The 24,356-nt window shown below is 27.5% G+C and overlaps 1 protein-coding gene across 1 annotated transcript in view; it reads right to left on the minus strand.

Annotated features, from left to right (window-relative positions):
* LOC101241087 (disks large homolog 5) overlaps window positions 1-24,356 on the minus strand; it is a 61,553-nt gene that overhangs the window by 20,093 nt on the left and 17,104 nt on the right. Inside the window, exons 3-8 of the mRNA XM_065796093.1 lie at window positions 23,032-24,329; window positions 21,237-21,269; window positions 19,474-19,598; window positions 11,583-11,682; window positions 11,417-11,489; window positions 11,205-11,308 (exon numbers count right to left, since the gene is read on the minus strand). Of these exons, the coding sequence (XP_065652165.1) occupies window positions 11,205-11,308; window positions 11,417-11,489; window positions 11,583-11,682; window positions 19,474-19,598; window positions 21,237-21,269; window positions 23,032-24,329 (1,733 nt within the window). The remainder of the gene's footprint in view (window positions 1-11,204; window positions 11,309-11,416; window positions 11,490-11,582; window positions 11,683-19,473; window positions 19,599-21,236; window positions 21,270-23,031; window positions 24,330-24,356) is intronic.

Consider the following 24,356-nt stretch of genomic DNA (forward strand, 5'->3'; position numbering starts at 1 on the left):
TAATTTTTTTTTAATTGCGTTTTTCTCGAAATATGTAATAAGCATATTAAGACGTTTTGATAAACGGCTGCAGCATATATCAGGCCTTGTTAAGAAGCGTTACACAGCTCGCATTTTGCCTGCAAAAAGGCGATTTGCCTTCGCGTTCAGCAGTTTTGCGCAACGCAAAAACTTTTATTTTTTAGAATATTTAAATTATCTTTTGATTGTCGTTAACGTGACGTTTATTCAGAAGAAATAAAGTTGTAAGTAAAAGCATTTAACCGCAATTGTAAACTAATGGATTTTTTGTTAAAGAAACAGTTTGTTTAATAATTTTTTTTGTTGTTGTTAAAAATTAGTTAAAAAAATAAGTGTTTTAAGTTTTATCTTTAAGGAATTAAATATATAAATTCCTTTTAAATATAAAAATTATTTTTAGTCATAATAGTTTAAAAAATGCACGATTTATTTTGATGTAAATATTTTATTAATAAGATATTTTGTTTATTGTTGATTCAATAACGTAAAGTTTTCATGATGTTCGTTTAATTTATGAAAATAAATCATGATCACGAATATGTTATCGGTAACTGATAAATAACAAAAAAAAACTCTTTATTGTTTAAAAACATTATTAAAAAGAGTTCACAAATTAAATAAGAAATAATTTACGTTAGTTGCGTTAATTACGAAATAATTAACGGTTAATAAAATAACCAAAAACCAACTGTAAAATCATAAGAAAATAAACAAATATTATTTTACGTTTCAAGAAAAAAAAAATTTTTCAAAATAAAATTTATTTCATATTTTAAAAAAATAATAAAAATGATTTTTTAAATAAGAACTTAGATTTAATTTGTAACTTTTGTAATAGTGAGAAAAAAACAAACTGTATGATTTTTAACGCTTTAATAAAATAACTTTAATTACAATGCGGTACTTGAAAAGACGCTAGTGATGCAATATAACTTCTAGCAATACAAAATATATTTGCTGAGTTGAGTTACTTAGAAATGCGTTACGCGTTTTCGCTACTTTTTTTTTGCCTCTACAGCAGCACCTTCTTTAAGTTATTTCTTTATTGAGTTTCAGACACTTTTTTTTCAGACCACCCGCAACTTATTAGGACTAATTACCTGAGCATATTAATAACATAAGTATCTCAATCATGACACATACGCAACAAATTTTTTCTCCCGGTGTTTTGATGCTTTTAGAAATTTTAGCTTTTTTAAAAAATTTTTTATTTTTTTAAAGTGTATAATATTGTTACATATGTTTGTATGTAACCTCTATAAAACTTCAAAAGTATTTTGTATTTTAAAATAATCGAAAAAAATTAAAAAAAAAAAAGTTGCCAGTGGTAGGACTCGAACCACAGCTTACTTGTTCAGAAGCTCAGCCCGCTATCCACTCTGCCACACTGGCACTTTGTTAAACAAAAATTTTTTAAAACTATATAATGATTTTTTTAAAGGAAATAAATGTTATAGATTAAAATTAAGGAGAGCATGACGCAATGCAATTTTTAAGTAAAAATCAAACTGTAAAACTTGATAAATGTTTCAGTATGTTTTAATATTACTTAATTTGAAGTTTATGTACATTAGATATTTGCATACACGTTCTTTCACATTTTCTTATAAAACTATAAGTCATGCGACTCTTTCTCGCCACTACCTCAGTTACAATGGCTGCCAAGGGTTCCATGTCAAACACGCTCGAATGAGTACTAACACTACTACTACTAACTTTAGTTGGCAATAATATATAGAAATGCTCATGATAATATCAGAGATCCTTTTGCTCAGCCATCAGTTGTGTAAACAAGCATGGAAAGAATGTTGGAAGTAATATATATTTTTTAAAGATTTTTAAAGGATAAAGATAAGTAATTATTAATCAAATCAAATTTATTAAATAACTATATAAATAAGTACATCAAGAAATTTAAAGAATATAAATAAATAAAACACTGTTTTTATTTTAAATGTTATGAAATAAAAAATGTTTATACATAATATGATGTAAATAATTCCACTAAATTAATTAGGCTTAACCTATTATTTAGATGCAAACTTTGGGTTGTAAATTGTTGTCGCCAAGATCTTGATACAAAATAATGTGAAGAACTTAATCTTAACTATATTATTTGTAGTGAAGATTTTGATTCTTCCCAATACTATCTTGCCAATAGTGGTAGTAAAAGAGCACTTGTAACTGCTGTACCAACAATTTTTAACTTTCTGAATCAACCTTCCATGTTAAATTTAAAGAGAAAACAGCCAACAAACAGACTTCATTTACAGGATAAAATACAAACTAGTAAATCAAAAAAAAATTCTTTTTTCAAATCCATGCTTTATGCAAGCAGAATTCTATTGGGCCTAGAAATTCTTTTTTTGTTATCTTTTGTAGAAGGAAAAATTACTGTTACGTTTTTAAATTTTTTTTTATTAATTCAGTATTCTTATGGGGAAATACAAATTAAATTTTTGTTAACTTAATTAACTTTTTTTGGTCAAATTTTTCCATTTCCTTGTATTGTCATCGAAAATGATTAAGTGTGCAAAATTTGAGCTAAATTGGTTGAGAAAAAAGCTTTCAAAAATTGATTTCAAATTTTGTGGCACACAAACATATATATATATATATATATATATATATATATATATATATATATATATATATATATAGAAATTAACCTTATATAAAGCATGGAAAAAAAGTAGCGCGTTTTAAATTTTTGTTTTTTAACTTAATAACTTAAGACTTAAAAAACAATAGGTTTTGAATCGCTGCGCTTTAATGTCTTCGAAACTGCAAATAATTTGCAAATCAATGATTTTTGTGACGTAATACGCAATTCATATCAAATAAATAAAATGTATGGGGAAATACAAATTAAATTTTTGTTAACTTAATTAACTTTTTTTGGTCAAATTTTTCCATTTCCTTGTATTGTCATCGAAAATGATTAAGTGTGCAAAATTTGAGCAAAATTGGTTGAGAAAAAAGCTTTCAAAAATTGATTTCAAATTTTGTGGCACACAAACATATATATATAGAAAGTAACCTTATATAAAGCATGAAAAAAAAGAAATCAATGATAAAGTTGACTTAAATGAAATAAATAATGTTGAAACTACTTTTAAAAAAAAGAATTTATCATCTCAAGTTAAGATTTGTTGACTTTAAAAAAAACTCTAAAGAACCTAAAGATAAAGCACAAGGCGTTAAAAAAAATGTGATGGTTCAATAGAACATATTATTAATTTATCTTATCTAAAATATTAAATTAAACATTGGACTAAATCATGTATCACAGCCCACAAGCTTTCAAAATGTTTAGAAGAGTTTTTTCATTACCTGTTAGAAGCACTATTTTAATGTTTCTTGAAAAATCTTTTAGAACGCTAGAATCTGGTTTTTCCAATAAAGTTATGGCTTTACTAAAAATGCAAGTAGATATGAAAAAATTGGAACGAAACTGTTGCCTTATTTTTGATGAAATGTCTTTAAAGCAACACCTTGATTATGACAAAAACAATGACAAGATAATTGGAATTCAATCTAATGGCAAACCAGTAAACCAAGTTCTTGTATTGATGGTCCACGGGTTATCAACAAAATGGAAACAACCAACTGCATACTTTTACAGTAATACTACTATGTGTTCAACCAATTTAGCTAAGATAGTAAATATCGCTATGATTCATCTACATAAAACAGGTTTAGCTGTAAGATATCTTGTTTGTGATCAAAGCTCAAGTAATATTAGAGCTCTCAAATTTTAAGGATCTTTATTATTAAATCAACAAATTTCACATCCAACTACAGGAGCAAAAGTTTATATAATATTTGATTCACCACATCTTATAAAAAATGTTAGAAACAACTTAATAAAACATATTATTTTATTTGATGGTAAAATAATATTATGGAAGCATCTGGAATAACTTTATAATTTGGACAAGGCTATATAATTAGGACAAGGTGCTGTCTGACTTGTGCCAAATTGGCAGATCGTCATTTAGATTCAGGATCACTATTAGTCGTGCAAGTAAAATTGGCAACTCAAATTTTTAGTAGTCAAGTTGCTACTGCTTAGACTGTATATGCTTCTGCAAAACTATTGCCTGAAAGTGTTTTGTCAACAGCCATTTTTATTAGAAATACGGATATTTTATTTGAGATCTTGAACTCTCACAAACTAAAAGCAGATAAACCAACACATTAATTAGTATGCTTTAACTCTAAATAGTAGTTTTATACAACAGCTTGAAGATTTAGGAGTTTGGATAAAGGTTTGGCATTTTTCTGGTGCTAGCAGCCAAAAAAGTAAATTCAGTCATTGGGGTTTAGATGTCACTATTTTAATATTCTTTGTCTCGCAAATAAGTTGTTTCAGGAGGTTTTTTTTAAGTTTGTACAACTCAATTTAATCAGGACTGTAAAGAAAGTTTTTTTGCATTACAAAGCAAAGGAGGCTGGAATGATAGATCAACAGCAATCCACTTTAAATCAGTATATAAAAATGTCTTAGTACTCCTTTCATTAGAACAATCTAACTTTAACAGTAATTGCCTCCGTGAATCAGATTGCTCTGCTGCAGTTACCATTGACTTAATTACCAACATATTATTTGAGAATCAAATCTCTGCAATTGATTAAATGAATAGTTTTCAAACAGCCAACTACATTATTTAAAAAGAAACTACAACCTTATGCATTACAAAATGAATTAGGATTTAGGAAAAATGAGGTCAGCAATTTATTGCCGACTTCATTTTTTCTAAAACTGTTAGAGGTCGCCATCAGGATGGCAAAAAAATATTGACACAAAGAGGTTACCATAAAACATAGAAAACGAGGTCAACAATTTTTTGCCAACCTTGAACACTTTAAGGTTGGCAGTTAGGTCGGCATTGTTGAACCCTAATTCTGAGGGCTGAATATTATACAACAAATTATTAAAATAATAAAAAACAACTGGAATTTTACATTTCTTTATGATGAACATGTTGATCATGCCTTTCATTGAAAAGAAAGTTTAATCAGAGACTTTGTTTATATGAGAATATCTTATCTTAAAAGGTTTTATAATCAAGATCTGGCACCACAAAACAAGGTATGTTAAAAAAAAAAAAGTAGCTTGCATTATCCATGCTTGATTTTATTTAAAAGATAATTCTTGAAACAAAATACTTCTTATTTATAATTGTTATTTTTTCTCTCGGTATTATTAACTATATAATTAGCATCTAATTAAGGGATATATATTTAAACTAAAATGGGGTATATATTTGGACTAATATGAAACGAATACAGTGATAACATAATTAAGAAGACTTACGCAAAACATTAAATTTATATCAAATTTTAACTTCGCCAACATGTTAATGTTAGATGATATATAAATGTTATATAAGTAATAATATCAAATAATTTTTAAATCATTTTAATTTATAAAAGAAAAGTTTTTTTATGGGAAGCCCATTTCGGTAAGAATAATGCAAATGTTTTTATATTTCACTAAGAGTTGCATAATGTTATGATTATTTGTTCCTGCAAGACATCCCATAATGCTATGCGGCTAAAATTACATGCATTTATCGGGAGTCAGCAGGCATTGTTGGTTAAAATTTTATTATTGTATGTGCATATATATATGCAGAATAAGTTCAGTATAAAAACACATCTAACATGTAAAATTACTTTTTGCAATGTTAGATTGCAAGCTTGTTTGTATAAATAGTCTGATTGCTTCTGCTTCTTTATGTTTGGTATATCGGTTGTGCTGGTTTATACCTTTTACCACATAGTGAGACTGTCAAAGCTGCAATTTATTTGGAAGTTTTGAAAAACAATCTGTTTAATTGGTTTGAAATTAGAAAATGATATTTTAATGAAAGACAAATCAATTTGCTATCAGAAAAAAATTTTAAACCATGGCTCCAGGAAAATGTGATTGATGTATTTGTTACATAGCCAGGCAATTCATCAAATTTAAACTTTATTGAAAACTGTTGGGTTAAATCAAAAGCAAAAGCTTCTAAACAGAACTCAGCCTGGCAGATAGGTCCGAGAAAAACTCAGCATGGCAGACAGATCTGAGAAAAACTCAGCCTGGCAAATAGATCTGAAAAAAACTCAGCCTGGCAGTTAGATCTGAGAAAAACTCAGCCTGGCAGATAGGTCTTAGAAAAACCAAAATGAAAGTGTGGTGTCATAGAGTATTGTGATACTCTTGCTGCCTCAATGCTGTCAAGAATAGAGATTATTATAATGACATGTTCCATTTTTAACTAACGATACACTTGCAACAACTTGATCAAATATTCTCTTATTGAAACCCTTAATAAAATTTTTATCAGTTTTGCTGTTGATTTGAAGAATATAATTTTTAATTCTGGCAATAAGATTACAATCAAAAATGGATTTAAAGCTTCAAACTGAAAGAAGTGCAATTGAAATATAATTTTTAATTCATTTAAAGTTTATACAACTGGTCGCTCACACTTCAAGATTTTTCATCAAAACTTATGAAAATTATTGAATTGAAAACAGTTTTTTCCTCGAAGTGTAAGTAAGTAGGAGTAAGCAAATTTTAAATATTACTTTTAGATAAATTGACAATGTTTTAACTTACGTTACAAAAATTTAAAATTAAAAAGTGCTTTAACTAAGCATCTTTATTTAGAATTTTAAATATAAAACATGAGATTTAATATCAAAATACATATATAAACAAAATTTCAGTTATATGATGAAACCATTGGAAAAATAAAACTTTATTGTGTATTTTTTAACTTAGGTTTCATGTAAATTGTAAAAATTCTCACAATTTTCTTACTTTCTTAAAATTTTCTTTACCAAAAAAAAGTAAAATATTTGACCAGCAATAAAACAAAGATGTCAGCTCCATTTCCAGAGTAAAACAGATTATGCCATTAAATTCATAGTGAAAATAATATTTTAAAATAATACATTTTTTTATATGACTTTGGAAAGTACAATGACTTTCAGAATCATTAAAACAACTTAAATAAAGTAGCTTTATTATTAAAAAAATACTTTTAATAAACTTTCATGTGCCTACTTCAATACTCATCTAATATAGATTGACAAAAAGAGATGGAAAAATGACTACTTTAACACAGGCTTGTGGAGCCAAGCCGGAACCGCTGTTTTTAGAGCCGGAGCCAGAAAAATCTAGCGGCTCACGGCTCTCTTGTATTTTTAATGGAATATAATGTTGTTTTTAATAGTAGACAAATATTATTCACTCATTGTTGAACGAGCTTGTTGAATAAATCGTTTTAAATTATTATAATATCAATTGCTAACATTGCTTTATTGACATTTATATTATTATTTTCTGTTTTTAGAATAGGTTTTTATTAGCTTTATTTAGCCTCCCAGTTGGTTTAATTTTAAATCATAATGCATGTAACACGTAATATTGGTAACATAGTCAAGAGAATTTTTTTTTTAATGTTTATAACTTTGAGAATAATAATTATATTCATTATTAGCGGCAGTTGGGCGATATTAAAAATGGAATAGGGAAATTTTGTCCACCCCAAACCCTTTCCGCAATTTTAGGAGCAGCCGTTGTGCAGTAGCTAGATCTCTTACTTCAGAAGTTAAAAATAAAGTTAATCATGGTTTCTTTTAAAATAAAACGTTTCAGGTAACAAGAAACTTTGTCTTAATTTTGGGTGTCATTTTACGATTATTATTGTTATTATTATTACTGTTAAAAAAAATTCCAACGAGCAAGTTTATTAGTTGTTATTTGTAATTGATATACTCTTTCTTATGTACGCACGTTTTATAAGTAATTTAAAAAAACAGCAACCAATTAAAAAAGTTAAAACTCGTAAAAAAAAAAACTGGCACGAAACCTTGACACTGTCATTATTAAAATACATGTAAACATAAATTTATATATTGCAATTTAAGTGAAGAATTAATAAATTAAAAGTTTTAATTAGAATATGTTCCGCGATATTTTGTTTAAATAATCTTCATTTTTGGTGAGTTAAGGTAACTTATTTTAAAACCTAATAAAGCAACATTAATTAAAAACTTTTTATTTAGAAGGTTCAATTAGTTTAATTACAGATTTATCTTGTTGTTGGTCTGAATAAATCCTAATTAGGATTATATTTTTTAAGTTTAATTTTTCCATGTTAGCATTTTGTTTAAAAAGTTGTTGATGTACATTTAACATGACTGATGTGACTAAAAACACCGCAGTTGTAAACGAAGATATGTTCGAGGATGAATTGAAATGCTTTTCCTTTAGTGAAAAGGAAAAAGCATACATTTGCCAGATTCTTGTTGCAGAGAATCAAACTAAAAAAATTTGTGGCGCGCAAGGATGGAAAACGATAAAAACCAACCTCGAATATGAAACGTCACATTAAGAAGAGCCACGGAATACTTTATCATAAAATTGTTCAGGAGCAGGAAAAGAAAAAAGCCGCACAAAAAAGGAATATAAATGTATCCGAAGTTAATTTGTCAAGAAATGGAGATTAACTATCTTTTGGTGGACAAAAAAAACAAAAGATACTTGACAATTTTTTTAACAAAGATACTATAACAATATCGAAAGAAGATTTCAAAAAAGCTTTAAATATGTTAGTACTTCAAAATGGAGCTTCGTTTAACATTTTTAGTGGAGATGGAATAGAAATTTTGACCTGAGATTTGGCAAAAAAATTTGCCATAAAGATCAGTCGTGAAAATATGCGTCAGGAAATTCAGACTTTAGCTGAAAAAAAAGCGTTCTGATTTGAGAGGCGATTTGAATGGAAAACTAATTTTCCTAAAAGTTGATGGAGCATCAAGACATCGGCGAAGCTTTCTTGGAGTCAATACTTAATTTTTCTTTAATGGCAATATATTAATCAAAACATTAGCAGTCATCGACATACATGCCAGACACAAAGCTGAAGATATTCAAAATGCACTTGAAAACGTACTTGATAAGTTTGGCATCCAAAAATAACAAATCCTTGGAATTAGTACTGACAATGGGTCTAACATGATTAAAATGGTGAATGATTTTGGCAAGACGATTGAGATAAACAAGATTATAGAAACACTACCTAGTGAAGATCATGATGAAGGCAGAGATGATATTACAGAAGAACAGATTATTGAAGATGCAAGTAGTGAAACTGAGGGTTCTGAATTCTGTGAACAGCTGCATGATGGTTACTTTGACGAAATCTCCAAAAATATGAACACTATTTATCTTCAATGTTGTGGTGCATACAACCTTCAACTTGCTGTCACTGATGCAATAAAAGAATCGGAAATCAAAGTAATACTTGAGCATACTCGTAAAGTTGCAAAAGCTTGTTGTGCTCTGGAATCGCTATGGAATTTTGCAAAAATACAAAACCTTTTTAAGTAATTTTATAAATTTTTTATACAAACTAATAAATATGTTTATTTGTTATAATTCAAGAATAAAATATGTTCTATAATATAGGTGGCAGTTATAGACAATGTAACTAGATGGTCGAGTACATTTAAAATGCTTAAGCATCTTTTAGAATTACCTGATGTTGTTGAAGAGCTGGAAGGAAAATATCCAAAAGGGAGTTTTGCAGTGCAGCCATATCAGTGGAAACAAATAAAGGAATTTCAAAGTATTCTTGAAAAACCTGCTATTGCTACTTAAATCTTTCAGTTTGAGGACCTCACACCAGGACACTTTGTCTATGTTTGGGAACTGTTAAAAGGACAGTTTATGGAGGGTGATTTTAAGAAATCTGTTTTTGCTAAAGCCATAAAACAATCTATGGAAACTAGGGAAGCAATCCTAATGAGTAATCCTTATTTCTGGGCAGTGGTATTTGCAGACTTACACTACCAATGTCTTCTAAACGAAGAACAACAGGTATTTTTTCTCATCATTTATTTTGTGAGAACGTTTTTTAAACTTTGATTAAAAGATTTTACTTTTGATTACTTCGATTAGAAATTGAAAATATATTTATTAATTTAGAGTTTTTTAAAGCAAAATTATTTTGTTATCTTTTTAAAAATTTTAGGTAGTTGCTGAGGACACTCTCTGGTTGATTCAAAAAAAGATTAATAAGCAAAAGTTTGGTTTTCATAGATTAGAGGAAGATTGTGAAACTTTTTCTACCAAGAGTTCGGATGAGAAAATGAAAGACTTGTCTCAAAAAAGAAAATTTTTAAGAGAATGGAGCAGGCAAGAAAAAAAAAGAGTCAGCAATCTGATCAAGGATCTATTTAGAACATTGGGGTTGAGGAGCAAGAATTTAAAGGTGCACTTCGAAGTCTACCTAAACTAGGGCACGACCTTTTGAAACAAAAAGAAACCTTGACGTGCAAAAAACCTCTGGAAGGAATAGAGTTTTTCCCCTCGATTATACAATCATTGTGCAAAATTGTCACAGCGCTTCCAATGATGCAAGTTAGTGTTGAGCGGGTGTTTTCAGCACTCAAATTTCTGACGCCAGACCAAAGAAGCCATATGACATCGGATCTTATTGATGATTTGGTATTTCTTAGGACAAATAACGAATACATTTGACTTGTTTGAAATTTAATTTTGGGTTTGAAATACAATGATAATAAAGCAAAAGATTAATATTGATAGAATATTTATTTTCTTTTTTGCCCCCAAATCATTTTTTACAATATAAATATGTGGTAGTAATGGATTTGCATTTTAAAAATGAGGGTTGGATAAAAACTAATAGGTGTAGTTTTTATCCAACTTGGGAAACAAGCCTAAATATTTTTAATTTTTATTCAAAATTTAAATTTAACTTATTAGGTCCGGGAGTCGGAGCCGAGCCGGACATTTCTTTGGAGCCGGAGCCATGAAAAAAACTTGTGGCTCCACAAGCCTGCTTTAACATTTTCAGCTGTGGAACATGCTGAAAATGTTAAATAGTCATTTTTTAATATAGATACAATGAAGATGTAAAGACTTACTACCAACAAAAAATAAATAAAATTATGTTCATTTTTCTTTTTTTACTTAAGAATCTAGCAGATTTAAAGTTGATTAAAAGCACACCTATGTTCACAGGCACAACTACACCTGCTCAAAATTGTCACTCTTTTATCTATGTCTTTATAAAGAATTAAATTTTTTTTAAACAGATAGGAATTCATTTAGATTATTGGCATCCTGTTATAATACCAAGTAAATATCTTACAAACAAAATTTTATCCCCAATTGAGAGAGTTTCTTCTTTTGCTGCAGCACTACCAGGTTCAATTCTGTTTATATGAAGACCACTGTCGATGCTTAAACCAATATCTGAATTTAAAATAATAATATTGAAAAAAAAATAAAAAATAAAAAAAAAAAGTAATCTAAAATATTTTATAAGTTAAAAAAAAAATTTCTAAGAGATTGACATATTACTTTCATCTTTACTTTTCAGTTCCACTCTATGAAGTGGTGTCCTGATACCTAAGCGGGTGTGCCTCAATATAGTCTACAAATTCAAAAGACCATTTTCTAAATCATTTCATAGTAAGTTCCAAGTTTCTTAGTTACTATTAAATTTAAAAAAAAAAGTTAAACATACTATAGTGAGTTTATTACTTCCATTAATAGCATCGTATGCTGTTTGATACTCAACATTTGTCATGTCTTTGTTATTAACACTTAGTATGCAGTCATTTGCCCTTGAAAATATTTAGAAAAAATAAAAAAGTAACCAAAATAATTAAAATTTAAGAAATGCTAAAAATATGGTAAAGTATAAATAAGCAAAATAGAGCAACTATATATATATGTATAATTTTTAAATCTAAAAACACATATGGGGATATTCCTGTTGTAGTTAACTCTTATGTACTTTCATTTTTCAAAATATAAATGTTTTGCTTAAACAACATAATAAAGCTACATACAGGGGCGGATCCAGACCATCTAGTATAGGGGGAGGGAGTGACTTTCAATTTTTTTTAAATTTCGTCCTCTAGGAAATAAGATAGGGAGAGGATGAGGGGGAGGTGTTGACAGCAACTTTTCATTTTTTTGTTGATTTTGTGGATCCATACCATCTAGTAAAGTAGAGGACAATTTTTGATTTAATGATTTGTCTGCAGGCTAGCCCACAAATCATAAAACTTTTTTAGTTAATATTTTTAGAATATTTAAACTGTTGACTTAGAATATTTAAATTGTGTGACTTAGACTGTTTTAACTTATCTAAATATGAAATTAAGTCATATATATACCCCAATTTCATAGCAACTTTAAAAGCCTACCTAGTTTACTTCTCCCTCCCTATGGATCCTATGGATCCCCCCTTGGTATGATGACTTAATTACTGACTTAATAACTGATAAAAAGTTCATTCAGATTTAAGTTAAACTCAAACAACCTTTAGATTTTGTGACTCATCAAAATAAGTATAATACTTTTAGTATAGTAGACTGTAACAAAGTATACTAAACTCTGCATAAATTACAGTAGATTGTAACAAAGTATACTAAACTCTGCATAAATTATACTAGACTGTAACAAAGTATACTAAACTCTGCATAAATTATAAACCTAAACTCTTACTAAATTTCTCAACTCCACTGAAATTATACTTTAATAACTTTTTTTAATGGTTTCTTCTTCAATATATACGTAAATGCCTTTAAAAAAAACAAACTGTTTTCATAACAAACTTTATATGTGATTGGAGAAAGAGGATTAGACAAGTTTTATATTGTGATTAGAGAAAGAAGATTTGATAATTTTCATTAAAACACAGCATGAAGAAAGATAAGAGAGAAAATTTTTTAAAATACATAGCTTGCTACATCTTGCTAATAGGAGATAAAATCAAATATTACTCTTAACAAATCAGAATCAGATAAACTCTAATTATTTGACAAAAAAAGTAGGCTTTTAGAACCAAGGTGAGATAGCAAAAATTTTATGAAAGACTTGCAATCAATAGTCTGATCAAAGAATTGAGCATTTTTAATTTTAAGGACATGTATTTCTATTTATTTCGTCATTTTACACATTTTACAATGTTATCTATAAATTTAAACAAATATATATAATTACAAGCTGACTAGGGCAAGTAGAAGTCAAAATGACTTATCATCAAGCCCCTTTGTGAAATACAAAAAAAATACAATTAAATTTTACATCTTCCAATATTACATAAAAGAGTGAAATTAATAAGTTTAAAAAAAAAAAAAAAAAATTTGGTTAGAAATTTTAGAAGGTTAAAAAAGAACTTAAAGGTAAAAAAAGAAGAAATTTAAGATAAAGTTAAAATATAAAATAACAAATAAAAAATTACAAATTTGTACATATTCGTATACATATTAAAGACAACAAAAAAAAAATTTAATTCGCTTCATATGCATATACATATTCAATACAATATTAAAATTAAATAAAGTACATAAAAAATTGAAAATACAAAATTATTTTGATTTTTTTTTTAAAAAATGAGAGAATGTACGCAATGTTTAAATTTAGTAAGTGTTTTTTTATAGTTCTTTTAAATGTAGCAATAGATTATTTTGTTTCATATTTTCGTCAAGAACCGAATTCCACAAGCGTGGTCCCCGGCATATAGTCGAGAAGTCAGATTTTTTGAGTGATGTTAGTGGGATGTAGTAATTACTCATTGAATGTCTTGTTTCATACTTATGATTAATTTGAGTGAAACTTTTAAAAAAATATTTTGGAATCATTTCATTTTGAAGTTTAAACATAAATAACAAGTTATGGCATATATTTAGTTTGTATACATTTAGAGCATTTATTTCCTTGAGTAACGGCTCGGCACTTTCGTATCTACTTGCGCCCAAAACTAATCTACTTGCTTGCTTTTGTTTTGTATAAATAATTTTTAGGAAAGATAAATGATTGTTTGCCTAGGCAATATTACAATAGTTAATATGACTATGTATAAATGAAAAGTATAAATTTTTTAAACATAAATTATTTAAAAGATGTTTTGTCTTGTACATAATCCACAGGATCTTTGAAACTTTGTTCTCGACTAGCTTTATTTGGCTTTTCCAATTTAAATTCTCATCGAAAATTATTCCTAGTATTTTCATTGAAAAAACTCTTTTTATTTTAATATTGTTAATTGTTAGTTCAGGTAATTTGAGTGGAAGGTTCTTGGATTTAGATGACTTAGCAAACAAAATATATTTCGTTTTTTCAATATTTATTGAAAGTTTATTTGCTTCAAACCACTCATTAAGATATATTAATTCTGTGTTTACAATATAAAAAATATTTTTAAATTTGAGTCAGAAAAGAAAACATTTGTGTCATTAGCAAAAATAATATAATTAAGTATTTTTGAAGACAAATAAATATCATTAATATAAATTAAAAACAGCAGGGGTCCAAGTATTGATCCTTGGGGAACTCCGCAATTTATTGATTCAAATGGGGAACATGTTAAGTCATATGGTACTCCTTGTTTACGATTTTGTAAATAACATTGCAGCCACTTTAAATTGGAGTGAACTACTCCATAATTGTGTAGCTTATAAATTAGAATCTTGTGGTTGACAGTATCAAATGCTTTTGATAGATCTAGAAAAATTCCGAGTGTGTAACTGTCGTTATCAAAACCATTTAAAATTTGGTTGGCAAAATCAATTACTGCATGTTCCGTGGAATGGTTGTTGCAAAATGCAAACTGTTTATGATAAAGAATGTTGTTTTTTTCAAGATAATTGTACAGTCTGTTGTGCATAATACGCTCTAGTATTTTGGAAAAACAAGAAAGTATGGAAATTGGTCTGTAGTTAGATTTTATTGAGTCATCACCGCCTTTGTATATCGGAATTATTTTTGCTAATTTTAGTTGGTCAGGAAAAATGCCATTTTTTAGGGAAAGATTAAAAATTTTATATAAAAATATTTTTCTGAGAAGCTATTTGTTTTGAAGAAGTTTGTAAATTAAACTTTCAGCTAGTGCAAAACAAGGTTTGAATAAACAATTGAATCATTTCAAGATATTTTCATAGATATTTTATTATAGATATAAGTTTTGGTAAACACCTTTGCAAGATTTTACCCAAATTGTTGTCAAAAAAACAGGCTGGAAGGCACTTTCACAATTAAAAAATTATATTATCATATTATATACATAGAATGCACTCATTATTACACACAAGCACGCACACATACACACAGGCACAGTGCACCTATAGAAACATCAGTTAATGCATGTACACTTCACATGAAATGAAAATTATAAATACAAAATATGCAAACTGGCAAAACACTAAACAATCACCTATTGCAAGGTCAAGTTTTCCCAGGAAACGTGTGCGGTTTTTTGGCTTGTACGCCCACAAAAACGATTTTAATTTAGGCAACTTGATCATGGCGGTTTGCAAGTTTTATTATATTAGGCAATTATATTATACTTCACACATTTATACTAGTGTTTATATTATACGTTTATTAAGCATCTATATTAAACGTTTATATTATATTATACTTTGCAGAAATATCTAAAATACAAAAACAAAAACAAAAAACTAACAAAACAGGAAATTAAATTAAATTGTTAATTAAAGTTAAAAAAAAAAATTAACAATTTAAATAACTTGTGTACTTTTTTTATTTTTTATTTTTTTAGGGTACCTGTTCTTTTCGAAATGGATACAAGAAAAGAAAAAAAATAATAACAATTTTAAGTCGCACAAATTTAACGACATTAAAAAGAATACACAAGTTATTCGAGACTTTTATCAATTAGTATTTTAAAAAAATATTTTGTTATTTACATAAGAACTATGAGCAATTTTAAGTTTTAAAAATTCAAAAGATTTTTTTTTGCAATACAGCAATATATACAATATAGCAACTTAAAAATAAATTGCTATTTTTTTGTAAAATATATTTGTTTTTTTTAATGTAACAAGAACTTTTTGCAAAATAATAAAAAGTCATTAATAATGACTTTTTATCTGCCAATGATGGCAGATAATACCAAACTTTTTAAAAGATATTTAAAAAGTTTGGTATTATCTGCCATCATTGGAACAATTGTCATTAATGGTGTATTCTCCTTTATGTTCATCTAAAAAAAATACACTTCTATCACTGAAAGAGCCGTGACCCTTATTGAATGCTCCAAATTGTTTCTTCAAACCCGAAAGTTCATTTTTGGATGCTATAGGTGATATAATATTTTTTTGATTCTCGGTGATGTGAATTATGATGTGAAATATGAGTTTCTTGACATTTAACAATTATGGGCTTTTTCAAATATTTTTTTACCGCTTCTTTTTATATTTCATTGCACTCTTCCTCCGTCTTTATACGGCTATTGCCAGCAATAATCATGCACTGTTCCATTGTATTATGCTTCATGCTAAGTCATTGATCAATAAAGATTATAGTCAGCATTCTAAAACATCTTTCCACTGAGCTGTTAAAGGAAGACAAACACAGGCAAAACTCAGATAATAGAAACATATTTGGAAATTCTGATTTTTGTATTTGAATTATTTTTCATAAACATTTTAACATGGAGACTTTAAATAAAATGCTCTTACTATTATTTGTATTGATTTCCATTTATCTAAAACCATTGCTTCTCAGAAGTTTGCTTCCTTAGGTGGTTCACGAAAATGTTGTATGAGGTATTTTAAAACTATTATCTTGATCGCCTGATCAATATTTAGGATCAATTTATGTCATTGACATAAACACTTGGTTATCCTTAAATGAAGCAAATTGCTTTTCAAGTAATGGAATTATAATGTTTATGCATTCCTTTCGTAGTTCAAATGCTCTTTCGACGTCTTCATGTTTTGGGTTGATCATCCCATCAACATTGTCAATGTATTTTCTATTTTCAATTTTCTTGTTTTAGTCTCCAGCAATTACGTATTCTGATTCAATAGTAACATTATCTTCTTTTATATTGAATTTTTGCATTAAGCTGCTATATACTTCATCAGCACTCTCTAAAGTTAATGAAGTTAACTGACTTATTGTAAATTCAATATGTGGATAAACTTTGAAAGCCAACAACTCATTTCTTGTGAAAAATAGTGCCAAAGGACTCATTGCATTAATCAAATCTAGACCAAGTTTGCCCAAGACATCAAAAGGTAATAGAGACTTGTATAAAACTGTCATATATTGTAAAGTCTCTAAATTGATTTATTGCATCTCTTATTGCCAGTTCTAATCTGTGGTTGACGCAATGTATGTTAACTAACCAAGGGCGTGTTATTTTTAATTGAGTCAGCGCACCATTATATATAACTTTATTAGCCTTTGCTCAGTCAGCTGTCACCAATTTCCATTTTTTACGATAACTTGCAGTTGATAGTGGAATTTTAGGTTTATATATATTCCATTGGACAGTATTTTCAATGAAAAAACTTTCCAAAGCAAATTTCAAGGAATCAGCATCAATATCTCAAAATGTGCCATATGATATGTGCTACAAAAAGATAACACAGCACACAAGCATTTTTAACTCTAAATAAATATAGCCTCTTTTTTGCTTCTGGTTTTCCTAGCCTGGCTCCCATCAGAGACCAAAGCCATAAAAGTCTTGTTAGAAATAATATCAGCTACTTTCTCCTTTATTGTTTCCACAATACAATGAATAAACTCTCTGGCTACAAGGAAAAAAAAAGGAAGGAATTTTGAATTAAAAGCTGAACATTTAAGTCTAAAAGACTAATTTAAAAAAATTTTCGAGCAAATCTATACTTTTTAAATAGTGCACTTATCAATAACTAAAATAATTTGTTTACTTTGATTTTCAAATAGTGCATACCATAGTTAAACTATATATATATATATACATATATATATATATATATATATATATATATATATATATATATATATATATATTTATATATATTTATATATATTTTTATATATATATATATTTATATATATATATATGTATATATATACATATATATATATATATATACATATATATATATATACATATATATATATATATATATATATATATATATATATATATATATATATATATATATATATACACACACATATATATATATTTATATATATATATATATTTATATATATATTTATATATATATTTATATATATATTTATATATATATATATTTATATATATATATATATATGTATATATATATATATATATATATATATATATATATATATATATATATATATATATATATATATATATATATATATATATATATATATATATATATATATATATATGAAACCAAATGTTTTATTTTTTAACATTTGTATTAATGACTTTTGACAATAGGAACTTGTTACATTAAAATTATACAAACATATTTTACAGTCAGTCAAAGTATTGAAAATAAGTCTTTTTAATATCAACTTAAAGTTGTTGTTTTTTTTATTTGCCTTGTACCTAATTTCGAAAATAACAACCACCCTAGAGAAACGAAAATAAAAATGGCAAACAAACTATTTAAATAATCAATTTTTGTTTGTTTTTTTTCTATTTAAATTCATTATAACTTTCTGCTTTGTTAGTTTTGCTTTCTTTGTTTTTGAAACTTAGTTTTTTCTGCAAAGTATAGAAATGCTAAATATAATAGAACTTGCAAACAGCCATAATCATGTTGTCTAAATTAAAAATATTTTTGTGGACATACGAGACAAAAAACTGCACGCATTTCTTGGGAAGACTTGTAGGTGATTGCATAACTGTAAACCAAGAAGAAAATATCTTATATACATTAAAACCATGTTTAATTCAACCATTATTATCTTAAAGTATAGCTATAACAACACTTGCTATATGTGCATAAGTATAACTTTTATCTGAAGATAGCATGTCTGAACTGCTCATTATAACATTAAGTGCATCAAGACAATAGATGGCATCAATCCAGAAAGATCCTGTGGAAGCCCAGGAATTACCACTCTGACAACATGATAAAGGACATACAGATTGTAAGCTTGATACAGCTGTAAAGGACATACAGATTTCAAATTCACAAATTCTTATAGAACTGCCACCTTGTATCAACTTTAGTGCCTGCACAAAAAAGACACCTTGCCAAGGACTTTAATCTTCAATCATAATATGTTGCATTAAAAAAAATTTATAAAAATTATTGCAATAAAAAAATATATTCATATCTCAAACTTTGAAAAGAACACAAGGATTGGAGTGTTAAAATATAGTACACATCATATTAAAAAAAACCCAATTTTTTATAACTACACATTTTTTCTTCTTTTTGTTTTTAGATTTTTGTTTTTGTGGTAGATTTGATAGATTTCATATGCAATTACTACATGCAACACCTACTTTGTAAACATAAATACTTCATGAACAACTACTTTGTAAACATAACTAATACACATACAACTACTTTGTAAACATAATTACTACATAAACAACTATTTTGTAAACATAATTACTACATCAACAACTACTTTGTAAACATAAATTAAAATACTTTAATTTTTTAGCAGCAACAGTTCCTTGGTGCACAGCCACAACAAATACAGAAGAATCATGAGGAGTTAATGGAGCATCACTCCCTCCTCCAATATTAAAGCCAAATGTTTCATCTTCCATATTCTGTAACAAAAAATTTTTTACTTATGTCAACAACACATTATTTATATTATTTATTTATTATTTATTCTATATATTCTATTCTATTTTTTACTATTTTTTTGAGAGGCTTTTTTGAGAAACGTTTAGATTAACATCATTGTTTTAGGTTTTGTGTTTTACCTCTTGTACAGGTTGGACATTTCCTATAACGTCGTTTAACATTTCCTATAACATCATTCTCTAGTATCCCAATCTTGAGCACTATCTCTCCTTAACCTTTTTACTCAATTATCTGGATCTTTACACTCTACTTTTTTTTAACATATTCACTTCCAACAAGGCTGCATGCAACCACTATTAGAGTTCGAAGTTACTAGAAGAGAAAAGTTGAAGTTTTTAAAGCAAGGTAATGATTAACAGTGACTTAAAAGATTGCAAATTATATGAATCAGGAAAACAAGAAGGGAGCGAATAGGAAAGAACTGATGTTTGAGGAAAAAAACTAGACAAAAAAGAATTTTTGAAGCACTTAGGAACAGTCACAGTAAATGGATGAGACTTAATTGAATGACGGGTAGCATAAGAATGAATTTTACTGGATGACAAAAGAGACACTAGCTCTTTAGAGCAGCACTCATTATAGTAATTATAGAAAAGAGAAAGAGAAGCAACATTACAACGATGTGACAGTGGTTGAAGGTTGGCTGTATGTGCAGGTCTATATGAAGGTTGGCTGCATGTGCAACTATGTTCACAATGCGTTTTTGCACATTGAATAAAAAAAGAGAGAGCATCATTCGAAGATCGGCTCCAGATATGGCAACAGTATTCCATACAAAGACGGATTTAAGACTCATAGAGATAAAGAATAGAATCTGGAGTAAGAAAGTGGCAAGCACAATAAAGAGATGCAACCTTAGCAGATGCTAATTTTGCGATGAATTTGATATACGGTTTCTAAGAAAGATCGGAAGTAAGAGTTATGCCTAGAAGACTAAGGGTAGATGACTAAGCGAGTACATTGCCATTCATAAATATAGGAAGATCTAAATTGTTGCGATAACAATTAGCAGAAAAAAATTGAGTTTTATCATGCCCAAACCAACTTAATTTTCCTTACCACACTCTCTCAGGTACACTTACTATTCCCAATATCTGCCTAAGATTTTACTTTTAGAGTAATCAGTTATGTAATGTAATAATGTATAGAGTAATTAGTTAATCAGAGTCATGCCAATTAATAGATTTTATAACCTAAAATTTTTTAAAACTATGTAAGAAAAAAGTCCAAAAAGACTAGCTGTCACGCATTATACAATATAATATTTCTTGCTTTGATTTCAAACAATTATAAGCCTATATAAGTTACTTTAGTTAGGCTCCTTTTGTACAAACCAGCTAGATATATTATTACCACAATGAAAAAGAATTTTGAAGATATGTGGAAATAATCCCTATTAAATACAACCTATAAAAATATTTGGTTTAAAGTGGTGGCAACCAAATATCAGTTATTTTGTTTGACAAAATGTTTGGTGGTTGATGTCTTTTTACACCATAAACTTTTGAAGGATGCCACTATTTTCCATGCTGATTTAAATTATAAATAATTAATTATAAAAACTTGATTTTGGACGAATAATAATTTAAAAGACATACCTTTTCAAGAACAATAGTTTCAATATGATAGGACTAAAAAAAAAAAAAAAAAGATTTATAATTCAAATTGCACTAAATTAGACATACACATATAAATATTATACTGCAAATTAAGATTGAAATGAAACATCTTTCACATTTTTATTATTCAGATTTTGCCATTTGACGATATTTTTTACAACAAATTAATTATTAAAAAAATTAGGTAAAAAAAAAGATTTTTAAAAATTAGGTAATAAGATTTACACTACCATGATTATTGAACTCAAATAATTTTCCAACCTTGATAAAAGAGTTGTACTAAAAAGCATATTTTGGTAAAAAAAAAAAAAAATGGTTACTTATCAAGCTAACTGTTATCTAGGTCTAATAAGAAAGACGTTTAAAAAACAAGAACACAATGGTAATGAAAGCTTTCTTCTGCATAACAGAAAACAATTTTGTTTTCATAAAACATTAGTTCATTTATTCATTAACACCAGGGTTGGGGTCAAATGTTCAAATACAAATACGTTAATTCTAGATTTCCAAATACTAATTTAATTATATGCAATTGGCATTTTCCAAATACAAATACAAATATTTGTGCTTTAGGTTAAAAAAAATATAAAGACTTTATCAAGCAAGACTGAAAATGGTCTACTAAATAGAAGAATGAAATCTTCTAACTAATATCCTTTAAAAGCAAATTTTTAATTTATTTTAGTGTTAAAAATAAAAATAAAAAAAAAATGAACCTCTAGATATTTCCCAAAAAAATACCAGTTAACCTAATTTATGGAATTGCAAATAAAATACTTGAGAAATTTTTTAATCAAATATAATACAAATATGCCAAATTAGCTTGTTTTTACTAAGTACAAACTCGTATTTGCCCCCAACCTTGATTATCACAATTTTTTTTTAAATCATATGACATCATTTATATCATAACTATTCAAATAACTATGTTAGAATAATTAAAAAACTATTTATTAAATTTTGATTTAATTTTCAAACTTTTGCTAGCAAATTGAAATATTTTTATTTGTTATTTGTATTCTCTGAGAACTCTTTTGAATTTTAAAAATTAAAATTTTGATCATAATTATTCATTAGTAACTTTCATTATTGCAATACTTTTTATTCAAAACAATTACTTTCAATTTAAAGTAAAAGTAAATAATAATAATACTTATATACTAAATATAAGTATTTTTAAACATAATTCCAATAAAGTTTCAAGTAATCATCGAAATTTTTGTCATTGTAATTTTTAATTTAGGTGTATGCGCTACGCAAAACTTTTTTTCAAGTACTGCAAGTCTTATGCAAGATTTTTTAATTTGTTTATGCAACTTTCTATCAAGCATTGCACTGAGCATTCATTTTATCAAGCAAATAATGACTGCTAAAAAGTACTGCCCTTTTTGGACATCCTTTTTTAGTGAACAAAACATTAGTTATTATTATTAGTGATTAATTTAAATGTTAGTGTGTCACAACTATTTCAATGTCTACTATGATTTTTCTTTATTATTTTAAGTAATTTTAGTAAAATGAATGAAACAAAAATTTTAAGCAGTTTAACAATTAAATTTAAAAAAATTTTAAAAGTCAAAAATGTCTACTTTCAAATTTGGATAAGGGTCTCCAGACATTTTTGTTGTTGTTTGACTTCTAAGTATGCTTAAATGTGATTTTTAATAGGTTGCCAAAGTACTAAAAATTTAGATTCAAGGTAAAAACTCAATAAACTTTTCCTAGCATTAAGTAAAACTCAAAATAAAAAAATATAAAAATATTTTAACCTTACCAGAGAGTCAGTGTCGATAGCAGAATCTTGACTTGACTGCAAGTGGACTGAGCTAAGATCAAAACCAACAGGAGATCTCAGCTGAAGTTGTTGAATTATAGATGCAAACCACTTTTTCTTTAGTTCATACTCCGATTTAAATTCCTTTAATTCATCTTGAAGCAACTCATTCTTGTGCATACACTGTTTATACTTTTCTTTATAATCTTCTAGCTCACGCACAACTTTATCTCGAACACTGAAAGCCCAATCACGACGACTCATTGAGACTTCAGCAATATTCCATGCTTTAGTCAACTCATTTGAGAGCTCATCAAATGGTTTTTTTAAGTTTTCTGTATCACCTTTACCTTGTTCAATAAGAGTAAGAATATTTTTAACTTCAAAGCATTCTTTTAAGATTCTATCTCTATGGATGATTGCCTCCCCACGCTCTTTCTGGGCAGCATTTCGCTCTTGCTTAAGCATTTCATAATCCTGTTGTTGTTCTTCAAGCTGCTTTACTGATTGTTCCTTTTCTTTAAGTGCAATTTGCAACCGAACACGTAAATCATGCACTTCTTTAAAAGCTTGATCTCTATCAGCTAATACAGCAATAATTTCATGTTGAAGGCCTTCTTTTTCAAGAAATACTTTTTCTTTATCGTCAATAAGTTTTTTGGCTTCTTCTTTTGTAATTCCTAAATCGTGTTGTAACTTTTCAATTTCTTGGTGAACAGTGTCTCTTTCGCTCATCACAAGTTTATATTCATGCAAGGCAGAATTTCGTTCCTCTCGTAACTTAATTATATCTTTACTCATTTGTAATTTTAATCTAACAGCCTGCTCAAGTTCACGAGCAGCTGCAACCCATTGCTGTTTGTGTAGTAAAACGTCATGCATGGCATCATCACGATCACGTAAGGCCTTCTCATAACCACATATTGCAGCAGCACATTGTTGCTTTAACGCATTTCTCTCAATAACTATTAGGTCATAATCAGCCTTAAGCACATCGTATTGTTGCTTAAGTTTTGAATTGTCTTCCTCTAAATGTTTACATTTTTGAAACAAAAAAAGTTCCTGAGTATCATCAAAACTAAATTTTAAACTGTCATTTTCTTTTGAGAGATCGTCAAATGTTTTGGCATTCAAAGAATCTTTTTTATATTTACTATTTTCCTGTTTTTCCTGCTCTCTCAATAAAACAATTTCCTCATAATCTTGCTTTAACTTGTTCCTTTCTGCATTTATTTGTTCATACTTAAGTGAAAGACTTTGAAATTCTTTACTTGACATCTCTAGACTACTGATCATAACTAAAAGATGGAAAGAAGGAAAAAAAA

This window comes from Hydra vulgaris, chromosome 04 (assembly GCF_038396675.1).
Source record: "Hydra vulgaris chromosome 04, alternate assembly HydraT2T_AEP".
NCBI classification, from domain to species: Eukaryota; Metazoa; Cnidaria; class Hydrozoa; order Anthoathecata; family Hydridae; genus Hydra; species Hydra vulgaris.